The sequence below is a fragment of the Nematostella vectensis genome, chromosome 12, assembly GCF_932526225.1.
Source record: "Nematostella vectensis chromosome 12, jaNemVect1.1, whole genome shotgun sequence".
NCBI lineage: Eukaryota > Metazoa > Cnidaria > Anthozoa > Actiniaria > Edwardsiidae > Nematostella > Nematostella vectensis.
Window position 1 is genome coordinate 8,768,314 of NC_064045.1, and position 21,590 is coordinate 8,789,903.

The following is a 21,590-nucleotide window of genomic DNA, read 5'->3' on the forward strand; positions in this document are numbered from 1 at the left end:
GATCGTATGTTTATTTTTTAAATTCATTTTGTTTTCGATTATCGTAGCAGGAAATACATGCTCTCACGATGAGTCCATAAAAATATTCACTAAAAGTCTACTGCAAAGGTAAAACTCAAACTACGTTTAAGGGATGGATGCCATACTCTTATAAAACCTTTTATTTATAGAATATCCTCAGCGGTACTGTTATTCTTTTATATTAGCTTTTATACTACCGTGAACTAACAATGGACATGTTAAGGACAGGGGCCCGAAATGAGGTGAGGTACTGGGGGCATGTTCCCCCTCCCCCCCATATTTTCAAACATTATAAAAGAAGACTAGTAGGGGTACGGCTGTGGCCCTCAATATTTTCTTAATGTTTCTACATTATGCCCCACAATCTTACGTGGCATGGAACGGCTCCGGGGGATAAGGAACGCAAGCTTCTAGTAAAGCTAAATTCAGGTCCGAGAATCAGAAAAGTGACTCGAGCTCGTTTCAGCAAGTGAGTGAGGTTCCATATGCTGAATCGCTAGCACACTGGGCCACCTGTGGTGAGAAGCCCCATACGGTTACCATACGCTGACTCACTAGCACACTGGGACACCTGTGGTGGGAGGCCCCATCTCTAACACACTAACACACTGGGCCACCTGTGGTGAGAGGGCCCATACGCTGACCGCTGACACCATAACACCCTGGGTCACCTTTAGTAAGAGGCCCCATACGCTGACCACACGCTGACGCGCTAACACACTGGGTCACCTGTGGTGAGAGGCATCATACGCTGATCATACGCTGAAACACTAACACACTGGGACACCTGTGTTGAGAGGCCCCATACGCTGACCGCTGACACACTATCACACTGGGACACCTGTGGTGAGAGGCCCCATACGCTGACATACCAACACACTGGGACACCTGTGGTGAGAGGCCCCATAGTAATGGAGACATAATCGGTTGCTACCGCATTGTGTGCATTTACAACTTACAAGAATCCCAGAGATGGCGGCAAATTGTTCAAATTGATTTCAGTCAGAAGATTATACTTGAGCTCAAGCCTTGAATAAAGAAAATTAACATCAAAAAATCATTTTAACAAGTTACGAACATTTTATTGTGCTTTGCTAATTTAGCGTCATACCAAGTGTATTTTTTTGTTTGTTTATTTATTTACTATTTATTATTTTTTTTTATTTAAAGCTTACAAGATCTTAAATTATCAAATTAAAAATTTGCACTTAGATTACTTAACTATATAATAAGCTAACACAACTACCCTGTATACTTACACCTGAATTAAGGTCTGGTCCATCGCTCCGGGTCTAATTTTGCCAAGCTTATTGTGGGGTATTTGACTAGAAATGAAATAAATAAATAGTCTTATTTTTTTACTTTAGAGAAAGGAGGTGGAGAATAAGGATGGGAGGGATAGTTGGAGGTCATCTTAGAAAGAAATATTCTTATTTTTTTCCTTTAGGGAAGGGAGCTAAGGAATAAGGGTGGGTGGGATAGTTGGAGGTCAGCTTAGAAAGAAAAATTATAATTTCTTTAATTAGAGAAGAAAGAGAAGCAAGGGGAGGAATGGTGGGGTAGGTCAGTTGATTGCTGGCCCTGACTCCTTTTTTATTGTTTACAATTGAATACATTGCTTTATATGCAAGAAAACTTCAAAATAACAAACCACGATTGAAGTTTAATACCTCATTAACAATATTTTATTGAAAGCATTTCGTCAGTCACTTGCTTGAATTAGCCGATGGAAATTGATTTTTTTAAAGAGTCGGTATTGTGATGTAGTAATGGAATGTCGGCGTGATAGCTTTCTTTAATGTGGTTGTCATAAAGCAAGAGGGCACAGGACAACAGGAAGCCCAAAATTATCGCCAGGGGCTAGGCTTGCTGGAAATGTTATAAAAACGTTTGGTATTTCACTTCAACTTTTCACTTACAGGACCCTTATTCCTCTCGGAAGTGATGCTGGCTCAATTTCTTCTATTAGATTATAAGAAGCACTTATTTTCCTAAAAGTAAAAGAAATAATAAGTAAAATCAAAGAATATAACTCGAAACAAGATTTTGCGTTACTTGATCGATTTGCAACTACTTGTTGTGAGTCAGAATCTACATTTCGCTATAACAGTGAGTTCTTTCTTTAAAAGAAGTCGTCATAAATTATGGTACCAATAGACTTGTATTACTTAAATCCAGCAATAAACTTCGCCCTCCATTGAAAAAGATAGTTGAATTTGGGTTTTTAGTGTCTTTACGTCGGCAGCATTTCCGCTCTCGTCCCTTTTTTGCACACATGATTCTTTTTGATAGCTAAGAGGGTGCACAATCCAAATCCCGCCATTCCAAAACGGTGATCGGAACCCTGTTCAGGCTTCAAGAATATACCTCGGTCAGGAAAGGTGAAAAAAACAACAACACTAGCCAGTCGAGCGACCATGCACCCTCCCCCCCCCCCCATCACCACCACACCCCTGGAGTAGATCTCACTTACATGCACTTGGAAGCTCTAGTAAATAAACCAGACTTAATCACACGAAGCCGGTTTTTTTCCAAGAATCTGCAAAGATAAGGATTTCCATGAACTGTTGGCAAAAATGTCGGGTTCATACAACGACACAACAATTAACTACTTTACGTACATTTCAAAGATCTTTTTGGGTATGGCATCTCGATCAATTGACGCAATCCTGTTACCAGTAAGAGACCTGTGTAACAAGGCATTCAAATAAAACACAGATAGTGGAAAGACGGACTGCTGACAGCAAAAGAACCATGATTCTTCAGGCCCGTAGCCTGGGAGGTGGGTGGGTGGACTGGTAGACCCGTAGCCAGGGGGTTCGGACAAATCCCCCCCCCCCCCGGCTTGAAGGTCCGCTCAGAACAAACAAAAATATATAACTGGCTGGAAATATACCTTTTAAATGACTCTAAAAATCTTTTTATAATAAATATCTTTATCATTATCGATATATGTTAAAAAGCACCATATTAATAACATTTTAAATACAAGATTGATTACCTAATGTAATAAGGCGAGGAGAGGGGTATACCGTAAATTTGGACCGCTAAAATGGAAAAACGAAGCACCCCGCTCAAAATCCTGGCTACGGGCCTGTTGGTTGTTTATCCATTAGCGGACTATTTTCTCTTAAGTAGCTCGTCTCATAAGAACGCAGTAGTACTAATTTTTCCTTCATTAGAGCGGACCTTCCATTCGTGTCCCGTGCTGGCTACGGGCCTGGTAATGTTCAAGTACCCAGTACTTACAGCGTTTGTAGAGTCGATGGCAATGTGCAGTTTGTGATATTTGTGAGAAGATTGTTTTCAAGATCTCTGAAGCGATAAAAATATTGTTGACATTTGGTGTTTTATTAGTTATGAAAGCCGTTTCCACACAATCATCATCATTATAGTTATTTATTGTCAATATCAACATCACCAATGTACCAAAGCAGTTCGGTTCATGTCCAGATTTGGTTATCATCGCTGTGTGCAATGATGGCTTCCCTTGTCACCTTGGGCGTTCTAAGAGGGCAAAGACACCAGTAGGGTCTTTATTTCGATTAATCTTGCCTGTGAGGGTCCTTTAAACAAATGTACCCGAGTTCCAAAAGAAACCTGTTTTTGCGATATGCCCACATGATGAGCTTAATTGAGGTTACCAAATCTGGACATGAAGCGGACTGTAAAGAAGATATTATTTTATTAAAACATCTTAATAATTTACATAGCGATAAAAGCTGATGAATAAAAATGTCAAAAATGAAAATGTATTAAGTATCGGTAATCAATTTTAAATTTGATTTGTTGACTTGCTACGAGTAAGTAAAAATATTTATACGCTTTCTCTACAAACTTCAGATATATTTTGAACATATTTGCAAAAAGGGCAGGCCTTCATTATCCATAACACTAGATCTCGCAAATGATCGAGATTTCAGTCTACAATACTAGTGAATAAGTAATGAATGTTTTCTTACAGCTTTAGTAGTCCTTCATTAAAGGTTCCTGGAGTAATATTTGTCAGCTTTGTGTCATAAAGAGAGCTGCAATTGCAGGGTAGTTTAACACTATTAGATCACTTCATTGAATTTTCAACTTCTTGTCAGCTTGATACTGATTGCCTTGACCCATGTGACCCACTGAATCCCATCCCCTCCCCCTGTAACCCACTGAATCCCATCCCCTCCCCCTGTAACCCACTGAATCCCATTCTCTCCCCCTGTAACCCACTGAATCCCACCCCCTCTCCCTGTGACACACTGAATCCCATCCAATCCCGCTGTATTCCACTAAACCCCATCCCTTCCCCTGTTACACACTGAAATCCATCCTCTCTCCCTGTAACCCACTGAACCCCATCCACTCCCCCTGTAACCCACTGAATCCCATTCAACCCCCCTGTAACCCACTGAATCCCTTTCTCTCCCCTGTAACCCACTGAATCCCATCCCCTTCCCCTGTAACCTACCGAATCCCACCCCCTCCCCCTGTAACCCACTGAATCCCATCCCCTTCCCCTGTAACCTACCGAATCCCATCCCCTCCCCCTGTAACCCACTGAATCCAATCCCCTCCCCCTGTAACCCACTGAATCCCATCCCCTTCCCCTGTAACCTACCGAATCCCATCCCCTCCCCCTGTAACCCACTGAATCCAATCCCCTCCCCCTGTAACCCACTGAATCCAATCCCCTTCCCCTGTAACCTACCGAATCCCATCCCCTCCCCCTGTAACCCACTGAATCCAATCCCCTCCCCCTGTAACCCACTGAATCCCATTCTCTTCCCCTGTAACCCACTGAATCCCATTCTCTCCCCCTAACCCACTGAATCCCTTTCCCTCCCCTGTAACCCACTGAATCCCACCCCCTCCCCCTGTAACCCACTGAATCCCATCCCCTTCCCCTGTAACCTACCGAATCCCATCCCCTCCCCCTGTAACCCACTGAATCCCATCCCCTCCCCCTGTAACCTACTGAATCCCATCCCCTCCCCCTGTAACCCACTGAATCCCATTCTCTCCCCCTGTAACCCACTGAATCCCATTCTCTCCCCCTGTAACCTACTGAATCCCATCCCCTTCCCCTGTAACCCACTAAACCCCATCCCCTCCCCCTGTAACCTACCTAATCCTATCCACTCCCCCTGTAACCCACTGAATCCCATCCCCTCCCCCTGTAACCCACTGAACCCCATCCACTCCCCCTGTAACCCACTGAATCCCATCCCCTCCCCCTGTAACCCACTGAATCCCATCCCCTCCCCCTGTAACCTACTGAATCCCATCCCCTCCCCCTGTAACCCACTGAACCCCATCCCCTCCCCCTGTAACCTACCGAATCCCATCCCCTCCCCCTGTAACCCACTGAATCCCATCCCCTCCCACTGTAACCCACTGAATCTCATCCCCTCCCCCTGTGGCACACTGAATCCCTTCCCCTTGTAACCAACTGAATCCCTTCCCCTCCCCCTGTAACCTACTGAATCCCATCCCCTCCCCCTGTAACCCACTGAACCCCATCCCCTCCCCCTGTAACCTACCGAATCCCATCCCCTCCCCCTGTAACCCACTGAACCCCATCCCCTCCCCCTGTAACCCACTGAATCTCATCCCCTCCCCCTGTGGCACACTGAATCCCTTCCCCTTGTAACCAATTGAATCCCTTCCCCTCACCCTGTAACCCACTGAATCCCATCCCCTCCCCCTGTAACCCACTGAATCCCATTCTATCCCCCTGTAACCCACTGAATCCCTTTCCCTCCCCTGTAACCCACTGAATCCCATCCCCTCCCCTGTAACCCACTGAATCCCTTTCCCTCCCCCTGTAACCCACTGAATACCATCCCCTCCCCCTGTAACCCACTGAATCCCATTCTATCCCCCTGTAACCCACTGAATCCCTTTCCCTCCCCTGTAACCCACTGAATCCCATCCCCTCCCCCTGTAACCCACTGAATATCATCCCCTCCCCCTGTAACCCACTGAATCCCATCCCCTCCCCCTGTAACCCACTGAATCCCTTTCCCTCCCCTGTAACCCACTGAATCCCTTTCCCTCCCCTGTAACCCACTGAATCCCATTCTATCCCCTGTAACCCACTGAATCCCATCCCCTCCCCCTGTAACCCACTGAATACCATCCCCTCCCCCTGTAACCCACTGAATCCCATCCCCTTCCCCTGTAACTTACCGAATCCCATCCCCTCCCCCTGTAACCCACTGAATCCCATCCCCTCCCCCTGTAACCCACTGAATACCATCCCCTCCCCCTGTAACCCACTGAATCCCATCCCCTCCCCCTGTAACCCACTGAACCCCATCCCCTTCCCCTGTAACTTACCGAATCCCATCCCCTCCCCCTGTAACCCACTGAATCCCATTCTCTCCCCCTGTAACCCACTGAATCCCTTTCCCTCCCCTGTAACCCACTGAATCCCTTTCCCTCCCCTGTAACCCACTGAATCCCATCCCCTCCTCCTGAATCCCATCCCCTCCCCCTGTAACCTACTGAATCCCATCCCCTCCCCCTGTAACCCACTGAACCCCATCCCCTCCCCCTGTAACCTACCGAATCCCATCCCCTCCCCCTGTAACCCACTGAACCCCATCCCCTCCCCTTGTGATACACTGAATCCCATCCCCTCCCCCTGTAACCCACTAAATCCCATCCCCTCCCCCTGTAACCCACTGAATCCCATCCCCTCCCCCTGTAACCCACTGAATCCCATCCACTCCCCCTGTAACCCACTGAATCCCATCCACTCCCCCTGTAACCCACTGAACCCCATCCACTCCCCCTGTAACCCACTGAATCCCTTTCCCTCCCCTGTAACCCACTGAATCCCTTTCCCTCCCCTGTAACCCACTGAATCCCATCCCCTCCTCATGTAACCCCCTAAACCCCATCCCCTCCCCATGTAACCCACTGAACCCCATCCCCTCCCCCTGTAACCCACTGAACCCCATCCCCTCCCCCTGTAACCCACTGAATCCCATTCTCTCCCCCTGTAACCCACTGAATCCCTTTCCCTCCCCCTGTAACCTACCGAATCCCATCCCCTCCCCCTGTAACCCACTGAATCCCATCCCCTCCCCCTGTAACCCACTGAATCCCATTCTCTCCCCATGTGACACACTGAATCCCATTCTCTCCCCATGTGACACACTGAATCTCTTCCTCTCCCCTGTCTCACCCTGATTTGCCCCCTTCCCCAGTAACGCATTGATTCAAGTCCATTACTAACTCTTACATGGATTGGATACTCATAGGAAAAGAGCCTGGACTGATATGGTGGATTGGATTTCCGTTGAGCATTCTGTAAGATAACAACTCATTCTGATTTTCAAATATCTCACAACAAAAAACGACACACATGACACATCTTGACACTTACACGTTTCGGCAATTTTTCGGCAACAGTCCTGGGACAACTTCTTCTATGAGGTTGTTTTCCAGTCTCCTAAAAGTCGATACATAAATGCTGTAGTGTCGCATACTTCTGTTAAAGTGTGTATTATTTTTAGATGTGGGATACGCATGTGTGTTATTTGAAAACTTTAAAACATCTTGGACATCATCATCATCAACTTGGGCATCTTTTAAATACACTCTGAATGCATGCTGATTTTCCCGTACAAGTAGATGTGGTGCACCACGTGAAAGAGGCGCACACTGGTCCTACGGGATAGAATATGAAAGAATGTGTACCAAAGCAATGTAAATTCCTCCTGTTTACTCATCAAAGTGTAAAAAATAGAAAGATGGGCTCGCCACTGTAAAACCGAGGGGTTTTAAAAGGGGTTCTCCACCCTTCGTGAAAATAGCTTACAGTGAATCCAGAGTCTCTGGAAACACGCCAGGAACGATCGAAGAAATTGAGTTGTTTGACAGCGATCTAAAAACAAAGGTACATTATCACAATCATCATCATAATCGTCTTCTTCATTATCATTCTTAGTATCACCATCATGATTACAACCGTCATCATTGCCAATATCATCATTATCGCCTCGGCGCTCAAACACCACTTCTGTCCATCATTGCCGGATGCTGCCTTGCATTGGCAATAATTGAATTTAAAGATTAAAGAATCGTGATCATATCATGAGCAATACCATTAGCATTACCATAATCAAAACGTCATCCCCATCATTATAATATTCGTTAGTATCATAGTCATCTTGATTAACACCTTAACTATCATCATTGAATCATTGTCACCATATCATTATTCTATCGTCGTCATCATCATCTTTATATCTATTAGTGTTGTACAGGACCTGAAATGATCCCAGGACCCGAAACGATCCCCAAAAGTTCCCCAACTGATCCCGGGACCCGAAACGATCCCCAAGAGTCCCCGAAATGAACCCCAAGGAATTACAGTAATGGACAACTAAAGGAATGTGCAAGGATTGGCTTTTAGTTTTAAAAACATATGAAACATTTAGCTTTGTTTGTGTTATTAAAAGGAAATTTACATTAACTAAAACTATAGTATTAAGATTTTAATATACGACTGCGGGGGAAATACAGTGGTTGAGCCAGAAATTGGGGTCAACTAAGAATTCCTGTGATAGTAATTTGAAGAACCCGGCGTTGATAAATCATTTTTGTGATGGAAGGTCAAAAGTTTGGTTGATCTGAGCTGAGTTGTGTATTTGTTTTGGACTCTGTTTATGGGTTACGCAGGGCAATGTAATAAATAGAAGTATTGTCACGTTGTTTAAAATCGAGTCGCTGTTAACCCTTAATTATGCTTCAAGAATTGCAAGTATTTCTTCTGCTTTGCCTTTGTCCATTACCGCAATTCCTTGGGGTTGATTTCGGGGACTCCTCGGTATCGTTTCGGTTCCGAGGATCAGTTGGGGTACTTTTGGGGATTTTGGGATTATTTCGGGTCCTGTACAGTGTCATTGACATCATGTTTAACACCATCATCATCATCAAAAACATTTTATCTTCCTCGTCGTCATCACCGTATCTATATTTCTATCGTCATCATCATCACCACCATATCTATTATTCTATCTTCGTCATCATCATCACCTTATCTATGATTCTATTATCATCATTATCATCATCATCATTATTATTATTATAATCAGTGCCTTCAGGTTTGTACTCGTTATCATTTATATACACTTACAGGTGTTTGATGTCAGCATTTTGGAGCGCAGCTTTTGAGCTAATCGTCCTGATCGTGTTGTTTACTAGACTCCTGGGAAAAGTCTTAACTTAAATTTATTTACCTTTTTAAAACATTTATATATCAAATAACCGCTAAATGGAAATAAAACCTACAGTGTGATTGAGGAGCCATTGATGTATGGAATCTCTGTGAGACGGTTGCTATCTAAATTTCTGAAAACAAAGTATGAAAAAAAAAATGAAAGTATGAGTATTTTTCAATTGGGGATTACGGGGTCCGGATATAAGTTATTTCATACGCGAAAAGACTCTTTAGTGAAGGAGGTGGGGATGGGTAAGTAACAAAATCATACAAGATTACAAAAAAACACACAGAAAAAATGATCACATAAAGAAAAGAAAAATCATGCACGTTTTGGAAACAAGTAAGAAAGCATGCACAGGTACTGTTCTGCACATTCCACCACAAGCCCGCGAACATTTAAGTATGAAGCATGAACATTTAAAATATCTACGAAATGTAAACAAAACAACGAAAAAATCTGTAGTTGATTACATAACTATAATGAAATACAAAAATAACAAATTCTTCAGTGCCAGATAAAGCTAAGTTCAAATAAATCCAGATAGGCAGTTCAGCAGAGCAAAGGACTAAGGGGCAGACGATTGTGAGTAAAATACTTTGTAAATTTCGCTTATTCCAATTTATTATGACTATAGTTGATTATGTATGTGTTTATGGAATGGATTTTAAAATGGTGCAAGATCCAAGTCTTCATAACGCCGCAATGGGCAAATAGTTACTGAATTCTCCCCACCCCACCCCATCCCATTCACTCCCCACCCCATTCACATTTCTTATGGTTAATTTCTTACATATGTTGGAACTGCCCTGCCAATGCTAGTCCTCCAGTAGACTCAAGTTTGTTCCACCTTAAAACTCTGAAGATTAAAAATCATCATATAACTAAAAATTATCATCCACGCCCACTTAGAGTGCAAACATTTGAATTTAGTTTATAGTTTCATAATAAAAACAAATGACGCAATCACGTGTGATGTTTATGTTGGATCCTTTCTAAAGATATAACGTACAATCTAAAAACATTTATTCCAGATCCATTGGATATTGAGAAGATGTTGTTATAGTCCAATGCTCTGAAAATAAATAAACAAATAAAGATGAAAGGTAACACACATAAAAAAATGAATTATTAAGCAAAGTAAGTTATTTTCCCCTTCTACCTTGCGGCCCTGTATCGGATTTCATGCTCAAATTACAAGCCACAGACGATTAGATGGAACGAGGTAGATAAAATGCAACGGCGTAATCAGGATTTTTGACCTGGGGGGGGGGGGGGGGGGGCAAAAGGCCCTTTCAAGGCACCCACTCCTGTATTTTAGATAATGTCTCATACATTTATGATATCATATTGATTATGATCTAATGATAATGATGATGATGATGTTAATAATGAAGATGACGACGACGACGGTGATGATGATGATGATGGTGATGATGATGGTGATGATGATGATGATGACGATGATGATGATGATAACGATGATGATAGTAATATTGTGCCCCCAATGTTTTCATATGGAAATGTCCAGTTGGGCGTAGCTGGGCCCCCATTTTCTTTTTGTTTCTGTATTGTGCCCCCACCCCACCCCCCACCAATCTCACGTGGCTTGCCGTACGGCTCTGAACGATCCATTCATAAGAAGAAATGTTGGGGGGGGGGAAGTTAGTTGGGTACGAGCCTAAGAACCACTAATACTGCTGATATTTTGTGACTCTTTATTCTTGTACCCTGGAAACCAGAAGCTAGAACTCTCTTTCGATTAGCATATATGGACCTCGTTCTCGCTTCGCGCGAACAAATAAAAACACTCGATTTTCTGGTTTCCAGGGTATCAATCGTGAGAAGGGCATTAACGTTTGCAAAATCGCGAATAAAACTATTATCATTTTTTTACCCATAAACTTTCTCTGCTAGATTCATAATGTATAGATGCTTGTATCCAAACTTACAATAGATGTTCTACTGTTCTCGGAAACACTTCCCAATCCATTCTCCTTATCTGATTATTGGTAAGGTCACTACAACAAATTGAGAGAAATGAATCAATGAAGGAATTCATTGTGTCCATGTATGCACGTACCCAGGTAGGCAAGAAATCGGATAGACAGACAAACGGACTCAATAGTGGTAAATATTATACTTACATTTTAAAAACAGCGTTAGGGAAAGCTCCTGGTCGTATGTCATGAATGTAGTTGTTTCTTAGATGTCTGAATATAGAAATGGTTTAAAATGAAGGACTATTTACATCCACATTACAACATTAACTCTATTGTCTTTGTCAGTGTCGTCGTTTCAGCTGTCATCACATTTAATTTCATTTGTCGCCATTCTTGTCGTTTGTTGTTATCATCATAATTATGTATTATCATCATAATCATCTGCCATCGCCATCGCCACCATAACCATCCACATCACTACGACAACCACCACCACCATCACCATTCTTATCATTACGACAGCTAGCACCATCATCATCATCGTCATCGTTATCACTGTCATCGAATTCAGTCATTTTCGTCGTATTCATCAATTTTTGTTGTCATCATCATCGTCACCTCTGGCGTCATAATCGAAGTTCTCTTTGTCGTCATCAAACACTATCCATTGCTAGTTATCATCCATCAAACATATGAATATCATTTCTTCGGTCCCGAATATATCTAAGGATAAATCCTGGTTAATCTTTGGTAAATTGTGTGATAGTGTCAAAGTAAAAAAAACTACTTGTAAAGTTATTATTCTACCTACTTTAAATAAAGTTCTTTGTATTGTATTGTATTGTATTGTATACTTACATCTCCTTCAGGCTTTTCGGTAGCGTATTGTCTTCAAGGCTGGTGAGTAAGTTGTCGCTGAGGTCTCTAGAATCAAAGATAATCTCGAATTCGCAGGGGCGGATCCAGGGGGGCGGGGATGGTGAAGGGAGGGACGGGCAGTTGTTTGTATCCATTTTGGTGAAATTTTGCACAACATTTGTATACATAAATCTTAATTTTATTTTATTAAATGTTTTTGTCACACTGTTCACTTCCCCTTTATAAACTAGCTTAGTCCGGTCACTTATTTAAAATATAGATTTATGGAATTTTGAAATACAAAAATGGGTCATTGCTTTATTTTTAAAGTCACAGAGGTTCCTACAATTTATCACGGGGTAACCGTCGGGTTTCCTGTGTAAATCGAGGTACCAGAAGGAGCAGTTGTATAAACAACATTCCCCACAGGTAGCCCGTCTTATTTTCTCTCGAATCAAAAGGCTCGCTACGGTTGATGCTTGATACTCACATATATATGAGGCTGTCTGGCAGAATGTTCGGCTTGATGTAAGACAGCTTGTTCATAACAATAACTCTGTTGAGAAAACATGCAGTTAGCGGCGGACTCTACGGTGGCAGCCGCCATTTTGCCGTCCGTTAAGAAACGAAGGGAGAGAAAATCATTTTCCATCGGCTGATTTGGGAAGGTTATTATGATGTTTTGATATTTCGATTATAATTGCCCTGAATTGACAAATACACAATCTTATTTCTAGATGCTATATATTGGGTCTATAAAAAAGTCTATCAGAAAGCGCTCTTTTAAACTGGTTCTGAAGTAGTCATCAAGTAATTGCCGTCAGACTGTAGTGAGATTTATGTATGTTGACGTTACATAGCCGTAGCAGGCCTCAAATTGTTGGTGGAGGCATGATTAGGAAACATTAAAAAAAACATTATTTTTTTTTCATATCAAGAAAATTGAGCCCAAAATTGTTGTTATTGACAAACGCGGTCACTTCCATATAATGAAACTAATATATTCCTTATTTGGAAAAACTGCATGATTCTTGTCATTTTTAAGGTTGCCGTACCGCAGGTGCTTCGTAAACTTTATGAATTGTAATCAGAAGAGAAAAACAGTGACGTTGACCATCCTTGGTCAATAGAGAAAGTATCTGGAAAAAAACCCTAAGATTCCTCGGTACCAGTCCCTCCAAACGACAACGTTTTCTTCATATGTAAATAATGTGAGGGGTTCACTTGCCCCCAGTGCTCCTTCCCCTGCTACGGCTTGCGTTGGAGGTAAAAGAGTACATGATACGCAAGATACGGGCAAGGGCAACCATAAAATGTAAATATTTGTTAATTATATTCATACACTAGCTTTTCACATGGTTTCTCACGGCTGTCGTTAGAATGAGGAGGGGACAGAGCGATTATTCGTCTGATGATCTTCATTTTCTATATTTTATCTATAGCCGTTTCTCCGAAGTCATTTTTTAAGGAATGTACCCAATGTTTGTTTTGCCGATTTTCTAAAAAATAATATATAATGTAAATATATCTCATAATCGCAAACTTGGAAATTCGACAAAGAGCATTTCCAAGTGAAGGAAATTTATACAAGACTGGTACGTTTTGTTTGCTTAAAAAACTACGACTTAAAACTTACAAGTGGGTAAGATTTCTTGGAAACACTGAGCTGTCTTCAATCTTGGAAACGAGATTTCCGCGAAGGTTCCTGGAAAGTTTAAGAAAATTAGCATAAACACCAGATACCTTTCACTATTGGGTTCCAGTTTTGATTTCTCGTTTACTAAGGGAGGTGAGGTAGTTGTTTCTTGTCTTTGCTCCAACGGGCGAACTCGAAATTCAGAATTCAAGTTGCAAGATGGGTGATAAGCTTGTATAGTTCTTTTATTTATCTACCTTTTATTTGAAACGAATAAAAGTCGCTTAGCTGTGGAAATGTTGTGCTTTTTTAGAGGGGGCTGAATTGTAAGTACGCTTATTGTCTCTATTGCCACAGTGTCTCAGCGAAATAAAGGTACTGTTCGGAATAAAGGTATATTGTATTACTCTTCGGCTATGAGACCGTTTTCACGATGTTGCGTGCGCGTCTAAAATGCCACAGACTGGCGGGCCATAGCTAATTTATAATGATGCGGACAAAGGGGAATTTGACTCTAGCTCCATAATTTTGCAAAAGAAGCACTCTGGCAGCTTTTTTCTGTAGCTTCCTCTGTGAACACCACTTTGTACGTCATTTTAGAACAGCTGTGGGCCGCCAGTCTGTGGCGTTTTGGATGCACGCGCAACATCGCTTAAACGATCAACCCGTCTACATTTTGGGGGAATCCCTCAATTCTATGTGATATACGGTCGTGCCTTATAGTCTGCACAAAATTTTATAAACAACAGTAAGTAAGGCTTCATTAAGATCCCAGTCAAAAAAAAAAAAAAAAAAAAAGACGCGGCCTTTTTTCCTTTAAGTGACACATTTATTGTGGGGAGGCATTTAGTTAAGTTTTAATTAATTTTCTTTGCTAGGGGGAATGAATTAGAAGTAAATTTCCCCCGCAACATGTTGTCACCAGCAGAAATGTTAAAAACAAATTATGCGGCTTATTTTTGGTTGGCAGGAAAATTAAATGTAAACTATCTATAATATTATCTACCCAGCTGCAAGCAGTTAAAACATATTAACAGATAAATAATAAGTGGGCAAAGTTTAGTTTTATTGGAGTGGCATATCTTACTCAATTCGGTCAGGCGTAGCCTACCTGCAGGCTTTAGATGCTGATTTTGGCGATAAAAACCCTCGAAACCTCGAATAAATCGTAGTTCGTGTCCGCCATCTTGGATTCGAGTGACAAAAAATGAGAGGCGCCTCTAATCCAAGATGGCGGCCGCGAACTACAATTTCGAGATTTCCAGGGTTTTTATCGCCGAAATCAGCATCTAAAGCCCACAGCTAGGCTACGTTAGGCGCACCTTGGCAAATCTTCGATCCATGTCATACACCTAATGAGTTTTTACTGGAAAATCTATGTGTAAATGCAAGTAAATGGCTGAATCCTGATCTCTGCAATGTGAATTCGTGAATGTACTGTCAACCTCCGAAAATCTCAAGGCTTGAGAATTTTTTGGGGGAGGGGTGGGGTATATTCATTTTTTTTATCCTAATAAGGATAACTAATTTATCCTAAGTTGCTTATTTATTTGATTTTGATAACCATTAAACAATAAACTACGGGTTACGATTCTCAGACTGCAAACCTTTGTATTTATAGACACATTATTGACAGTAGTCTTTTTACTTGCGTTACTTACAGGCGGGTGATGTTTCCCGGCAGCCCTTGCGGAATTGACGTCCATCCAAGCTCCATACACTGATAGGTTAGCCCAAAATCATAATCTAACCGCACGCAGCTTGTCGGGTTCCCTGTGTTGACAAAATTTTTTGCAAGCGAGGCTCGCGCTAGTGAAATTTTGGTCTGTTTTAACCGTCTTTTGTTTTAACTTAGTACAATATCAAACGTAAGAAAGCCCATTACCATGGGCTGATTTGAAAAAGCTATCGTGGTATCTACCGAATTTTGTCAAACAAAGTGTATTATGTAAGTTCTCACCACGGTCACGATTAAGACAAAACAAGAGAGGTAAAAAATTATATTTTTGGGTAACGATATCCCCAAACTTGCGTCGTTGTTGTTGTTGTTGTTTTTTTTTGCGCCTTTCAAAAAGATGTTGAACATTATTTCTGAATTTTTTATCTCCTATCATAATTACTGTTTTTGAGCGTTTATGTTTTATTTTCAATGTAGATGTACTTCGCTATTTATAAACAGCTTTAGCTCCGCTAAACTAGTTTCCAACGTGCAGATTAGATTCTCTCCATCAGTAGGTAAAAGTGAAAAAATGGAACTTTATTCCCCAAAAAATCGACGACACCAACTACGACCCCTCGAGGATAAGCAAAAACATGAAGCCTCCACTTTCATACGAAAAAAATTCCCCTGACAAATCCGAACAGATAAATTTTCTTTAGTGCAAAAATATATCAACTGTAAGCTCTCTTTGGTCACCAATTAACCCATTTCAGATATTTTAAACTGAACGGTTGCCCTTTGCAGATAGTGGATGGTATAAAACAGGAAACTCAAGTTCGATCACTTACCGACCATCGCCAGCGCCTGACTAATAGCAAGAGAAATGACTCCCAACAAAACAAAATGGCTTACCATTTTGCTGCAAAGAAATAGTATGAGCGCATGTTATTTTGTATCGATATTACTTTATAATTAGGATCGACTTTCAATTGTACATAGGAAAAACAGACTCTTTTTTATTTATTTAAGGAAGTGTTTATTGAATACACCGAAGGGTGGAGGAAAGATTTTTACTCAATACACCTTAAACTTTCAAAGCCCCCCTTTCATTGTAAACATTTTTTTCGGTGCCCCCCTTTCTTTCAGAACCCCAAAATTCTCAGCCCCCCTCCCCCGCCCCAACAAAAAAGAGATTACTGCGAAGTTTTCTCCTTGTCCTATTTGATGATCCAGTCAAGTTAATCATTAGTTCAGACATCTCTTCGCAATTTTCGGTTTCGACGTTCACAATTTCATATATTTTTTTGCATGTAAAATGGTGCAGGGTTGGGTTGCAGGGATATTTTTCCTCAATCAGTTGCTTGCAGGAATTTTCTTTCACCCCCCCCCCCCCCCCCCGAAAGTTACTGGGTCCATCTCTAAAGGTTGGTTCTCACACTACTAAGACGCAAGCGCAAGCGTAAACGGAAGCGCAACACAAGGTGAGAATCGGTCAAACACAAGCGCAAGAAAATCGAGCAGTTGCGTTCTCTTGCGCTTGTTCTAGTGAGAATCGGAGAAACTACGTGTGTTCCGCTTGCGCTTACGTGAGAACCAACCTTAGATAGATAGATAGATAGATAGATAGATAGATAGATAGATAGATAGATAGATAGATAGATAGATAGATAGATAGATAGATAGATAGATAGATAGATAGGTAGATAGGTAGGTAGGTAGGTAGGTAGGTAGGTAGGTAGGTAGGTAGGTAGGTAGGTAGGTAGGTAGGTAGGTAGGTAGGTAGGTAGGTAGGTAGGTAGGTAGGTAGGTAGGTAGGTAGGTAGGCAGGCAGGCAGGCAGGCAGGTAGGTAGGTAGGTAGGTAGGTAGGTAGGTAGGTAGGTAGGTAGGTAGGTAGATAGGTAGGTCGGTGGGTAGGTAGGTAGGTAGGTAGGTAGGTAGGTAGGTAGGTAGGTAGGTAGGTAGGTAGGTAGGTAGGTAGGTAGGTAGGTAGGTAGGTAGGTAGGTAGGTAGGTAGGTAGGTAGGTAGGTAGGTAGGTAGGTAGGTAGGTAGGTAGGTAGATAGATAGATAGATAGATAGATAGATAGATAGATAGGCGGTTTTATTCAATTGCCATGGCAGTATTACAGACTGAATTAAGGCAAAGGGCCAGCACATATAGCGTTATAATATTACAGAAATCGATAAGTAACAAAGTCACCAAAGCGTTTAGTTACAGAAATATGTTTGTAGGTATTCATACAGCCGGGTGCTTTTGAAGGAGTATGCATTTGTATACATTTGTTTTTGCTAAGAATATTTTTCTGTGTAAAAAAGGATAATGTGGATTTGCATGCTTAGAAGTTTTCCATTTGTTCCTGTTAAATTGATAATGAACTGTATCGGTAAATCCAACTGCAAGCTGGGAGTATCTATATATGGTTTACAAAGACAAAAGTATTAAACATTGGTCATTTGGCTTGATATTGAATCTGTATTTGGTGCTACAAACTAGATCATATCTGTAAAATATTACCTGAAAAGTGTGGCTCCTTAAAAATTCAGAGCTTCCCTTTTAGAGGACTTTTTTTTTCGAAGCCCACCCCCCCCCCCCCCCCTTCACTATAAAAGTGCTAAGCTCTGCCTCGTTTCGGCTGATTAAATTCAAACTTCAAGATGACAACACGCTGTAACATTGCGTCGATAGGGAAACTTTTTAGTTGTGTTATCGTTAATAATTTGAACAAATTTTTACTGCAAATTACTGCTCTTTTGGTGGGTTATTCATTGTGTGTAGCCTTGGAGAAAAAAAGCTCTAAAGCTGCTTTTTTTTTCGCACATGATAAAGGAATTGTATAACCTGGTCCCCAAAATTCTAAGCGGTGGCTAGATTTGGCCCACCTAACATCATCGGTCGCTAAAAAATCCATAAGAGGGTTCAGGTTACTTACTCTGTCAGAATAGATGTTATCGTTTCACACTACCGTTCTCTTAACCTGCTTCAACAACTCTTGCTAAAGATGAAAAAAATGTGTGAAATTTCTGAGGGAATTAGCAAGACGAGACAAGTAATTATAACGAAACAAGTGGATAAAAATCATATGTATCAGATAGGATGAACAAATGGACAGGACTACGTGCAATAGGAGGAGTGTAGTGAAAAAGAACTAAGACGGTGACTAAAAAAGTATATGCAGTATTGAGATAACGTTTGGTTCAGTTCCAATCAAAAGAGACTTCAACACTTGCAGAGGGCGCATTGCCACAAAAGTTCAAATAGCAAACTAGAGAGGAAAGGCATAGGTCTTTAAATGAATGTCGTTTTATCTTCGTTTTCGTTTCAATAAAAACATCCCTTTTAAGACTTCTGGTGTACAAAGGAAGGTACAAATTATAAATAAGGAAAGTATAGTTTAAATTAGAACTGTGTTCAAGTCAAATACAGTAGGAACAACGCAAGTAAAAAAAGAGCAACTGAAAATTGAAAATTTAAAGTCCTCACCTCACAGCAGTGTTAATTCCGTTGTCTGTAAATGCTACTTCTCGAAAATCAAGCGCCTTTATATAACCGACTGTCAAAAAAGTTGTGCCCATTTTTGGCAGCTAATCAAGGAACAATTACTACAGATTAGTTTCTCAGTCATTGCCGAAAGCTATATATAAAATTTAAATAACCAGGGTTTTGTAAAACGCTTGATCATAGTATGATTTGGATTAGGGGTGGGGGTGGGGGGGCAGTAAAGGTGCTAGCTCAACGGTAATTTGATCTTTTTCTTTTTTAGGTTTTTAGCTGTTGGAATATGGTATAAGTATGCCTATATTTTGCAGCAATGACGTCATTCGTTCCAATATTCCAATCATTTATCCATCCAGCCAGTTCGCTATCTATGCTTTTTTGCCCCAAGCCTCCAGCACGTACAACAATATATGCCAACAAGCTCGACTAGCTCGTGAATCTTCGGCCCTCGCAAGGCAACTGTTAACAGGTCAAAATTTGCCCAACAAAGAGTGCTAGAGCAATATTTCACTCATGGCAACGTTTGCCGTGCTAATAATCTCGTCTTATTATCTACTGAAACGTGGTTGAAGCCTTTTTAAAGGAGTCAAGCCCTAGGCTAGAAGGAAAAAAATTCAGACAGCGCTGAAGCAAGAGTGAGGAGCAAGATAAAAAAGGAAAATAAAATTGATCTTATTTTATAGTGATACGCGCGCTACTGTTGTCATCAATACAAAATTTAGGAAAGTTAGCCCATTGATTTGATTCTAAAAACTGTCAAGGTGACCAGGTAGAAATTAAAGAAAGGCTGGTCATTCATTTGTTCGCCCTTTAAACAAAATTAATTTTGCGGACGATTTGTTGTTTATTCTCCCAGCGTTTCTGTGTGTAACACATGGTCTTTGGGAGAACAAGCAAGCACGACCATAAATTCTAGATGAGTACTACTTTAACTTTTTGTCGCCGGCCAGAGAAGCGAGAATTTCTGGGGATAAAACGAGGAAATACAAAAAATATTTTGCGATTGATCGTGATCTTAACTAGGAAAAGAGCTTAAAGACCCTGGAGAATATTAGTTCTTGGATTAGGTGGGCAAAGCAATGCAATGCCTGCGGATCACGTTAAGCATACTATAGTAGGACAAAGTGACTGTCAACTTATAAGAAACATGCATTTATTTTAGAAAACGAGAGCTCGAGCCAGGGGCGTATCTAGGGGGGTAGCCTAGGGGACCCGAGCCCCCCTTCTAGCAGCCAAAAATACAGTAAATGTATAAGACATTATCTAAAATTCAGGAGAAAATGCCTTGAAAGTCCCTTTTGGGCCCCCTCCTATTAAAAATCCTGGCTACGCCGCTGCGAGCATTTGTCTTTTTCATAGAAGACGAGCATTTGAGCAAGACTGTTTGACCTTAGTGCGCAATTCGAAAAAGGGCTTTATTATGCGAGCATCAGTGGAGGGGGAAGGGGGCACTACCCTCTTCTATCTGTGTAATTGTTGCTGTTACTGTCGAATCCGTTGTATCGCGACCCGCGTTTTCAAAACACGATATGTTTTGGTTTTTTGTTCCGTCCGTAAAACCATTCAGAGCCAAACAGAGTCTCGCTTTGTGCACTTCCCTCGCTATCCTCTGGACGAAAACCAGACAGTGTCGCGACAGAAAGCCAGGCAACTTTACTAGGTGAGAGATGGCAAGAATCTGATTGGGTTAGAAAAATTTGACTGGGAGAACAGAGAAAATCCGAAAAGACAAAAATAAAACGATGTTTTAAAAATGCGGCGTCGCGATACAACGGATTCGACAGTAAGCCACGGGGAGTCATGAGGCAACCTTATTCCATGGATAGCGCGCGGAGATTGTTTGCAACATTCGTTTATAAAATCTAAGTAAAATTTGCCGTGGTGCTTTAATTAAAATATAAAAAAGTGGGACAGAAGTTATGTGCGATCGAGATCAGCCTTGAATATAATGCGAACAATCGGCAATTGGCTGATTCTTTATTTCAAAGAGCTATGGAATATCCGATGTTAGAATTTGCGATCTGAACATCCATAATCGTAGCGGGCGTAGAAATACTAAAGGGAAGGGTACGATAGAGGAACGTTGATCTGTGCCTCGTAGAAAAACTTCACTATCCGTAGACTGGCCTCTTGAAACTCTACACAAAAGATCTGTGTTCGAAAGAAGCTGTCGCCAAGCAAATAATTCCAATTTAGACAATTTAATAGTGTTATTAGCCAAATATAAATAGCTTAGTCTCCCTGTAAAAATAGACTCAATAAGGCCCAGAGCAGTGACGAGCGTCCCCGCCCACAAAACAAATTTGTACGTCACGAAAAAGTCAATTTGATCCATTTTCTATTTCTGCCCATAACACCAGCTTGGTAGTTATGTTGATGTTTTCTCCCTAAATGTCATTTTTGCTGAGAACCTGGAAAACAATATGGATTTTCTAGTAAACTATGGACATTTAAAACAATAACTTAGTCTTTTTTTTTAAATCTTACTCCCACATCGCTGGTCACATAGAGACAAATGCCCCAATATCTCCCAAGGTATCAGTGGCGGATCTAGGGGAGGGTTTAGGTTTAATCCCCCCTCCCCCTTTGGGCTGCCAGAAAGCAATATGTAACCAAAAAAATTTACCTCCTCTCCCTATTTTACTGAGCCAAACCCCTTTAGGTATCAGCAGCTGTTATCCCTATCTATTTTTGGTTATCTTTAAAGGGGCAGTGTCATGTTAAAAGCTTTGCAATAGCTCTCCAGCCCAGACACAAT

The 21,590-nt window shown here is 41.4% G+C and overlaps 1 protein-coding gene and 1 long non-coding RNA gene across 2 annotated transcripts; one reads left to right on the plus strand and one right to left on the minus strand.

Annotated features, from left to right (window-relative positions):
* Positions 1 to 208: 208 nt before the first annotated feature.
* LOC116617905 (leucine-rich repeat-containing protein 15-like) lies at positions 209 to 15,403 on the minus strand. Its single transcript, XM_048719926.1, has 20 exons — positions 15,338 to 15,403; positions 13,677 to 13,745; positions 12,531 to 12,596; positions 12,041 to 12,106; positions 11,387 to 11,452; positions 11,192 to 11,260; positions 10,252 to 10,314; positions 10,033 to 10,098; positions 9,310 to 9,369; positions 9,155 to 9,226; positions 7,835 to 7,900; positions 7,400 to 7,465; positions 7,256 to 7,321; positions 3,984 to 4,049; positions 3,271 to 3,336; positions 2,643 to 2,708; positions 2,495 to 2,560; positions 1,941 to 2,012; positions 1,281 to 1,346; positions 209 to 1,049 (listed from the first exon to the last, which is right to left on the minus strand). The coding sequence occupies exons 1-20, from the start codon at positions 15,391 to 15,393 to the stop codon at positions 977 to 979; spliced, it is 1,326 nt and encodes a 441-aa protein (XP_048575883.1). The 5' UTR covers positions 15,394 to 15,403; the 3' UTR covers positions 209 to 976.
* Positions 9,785 to 20,101, plus strand: LOC125557379. Its single transcript, XR_007305251.1, has 3 exons — positions 9,785 to 9,824; positions 15,340 to 15,403; positions 19,098 to 20,101. It is a non-coding gene; the product is annotated as an uncharacterized LOC125557379 (long non-coding RNA).
* Positions 20,102 to 21,590: the final 1,489 nt, after the last annotated feature.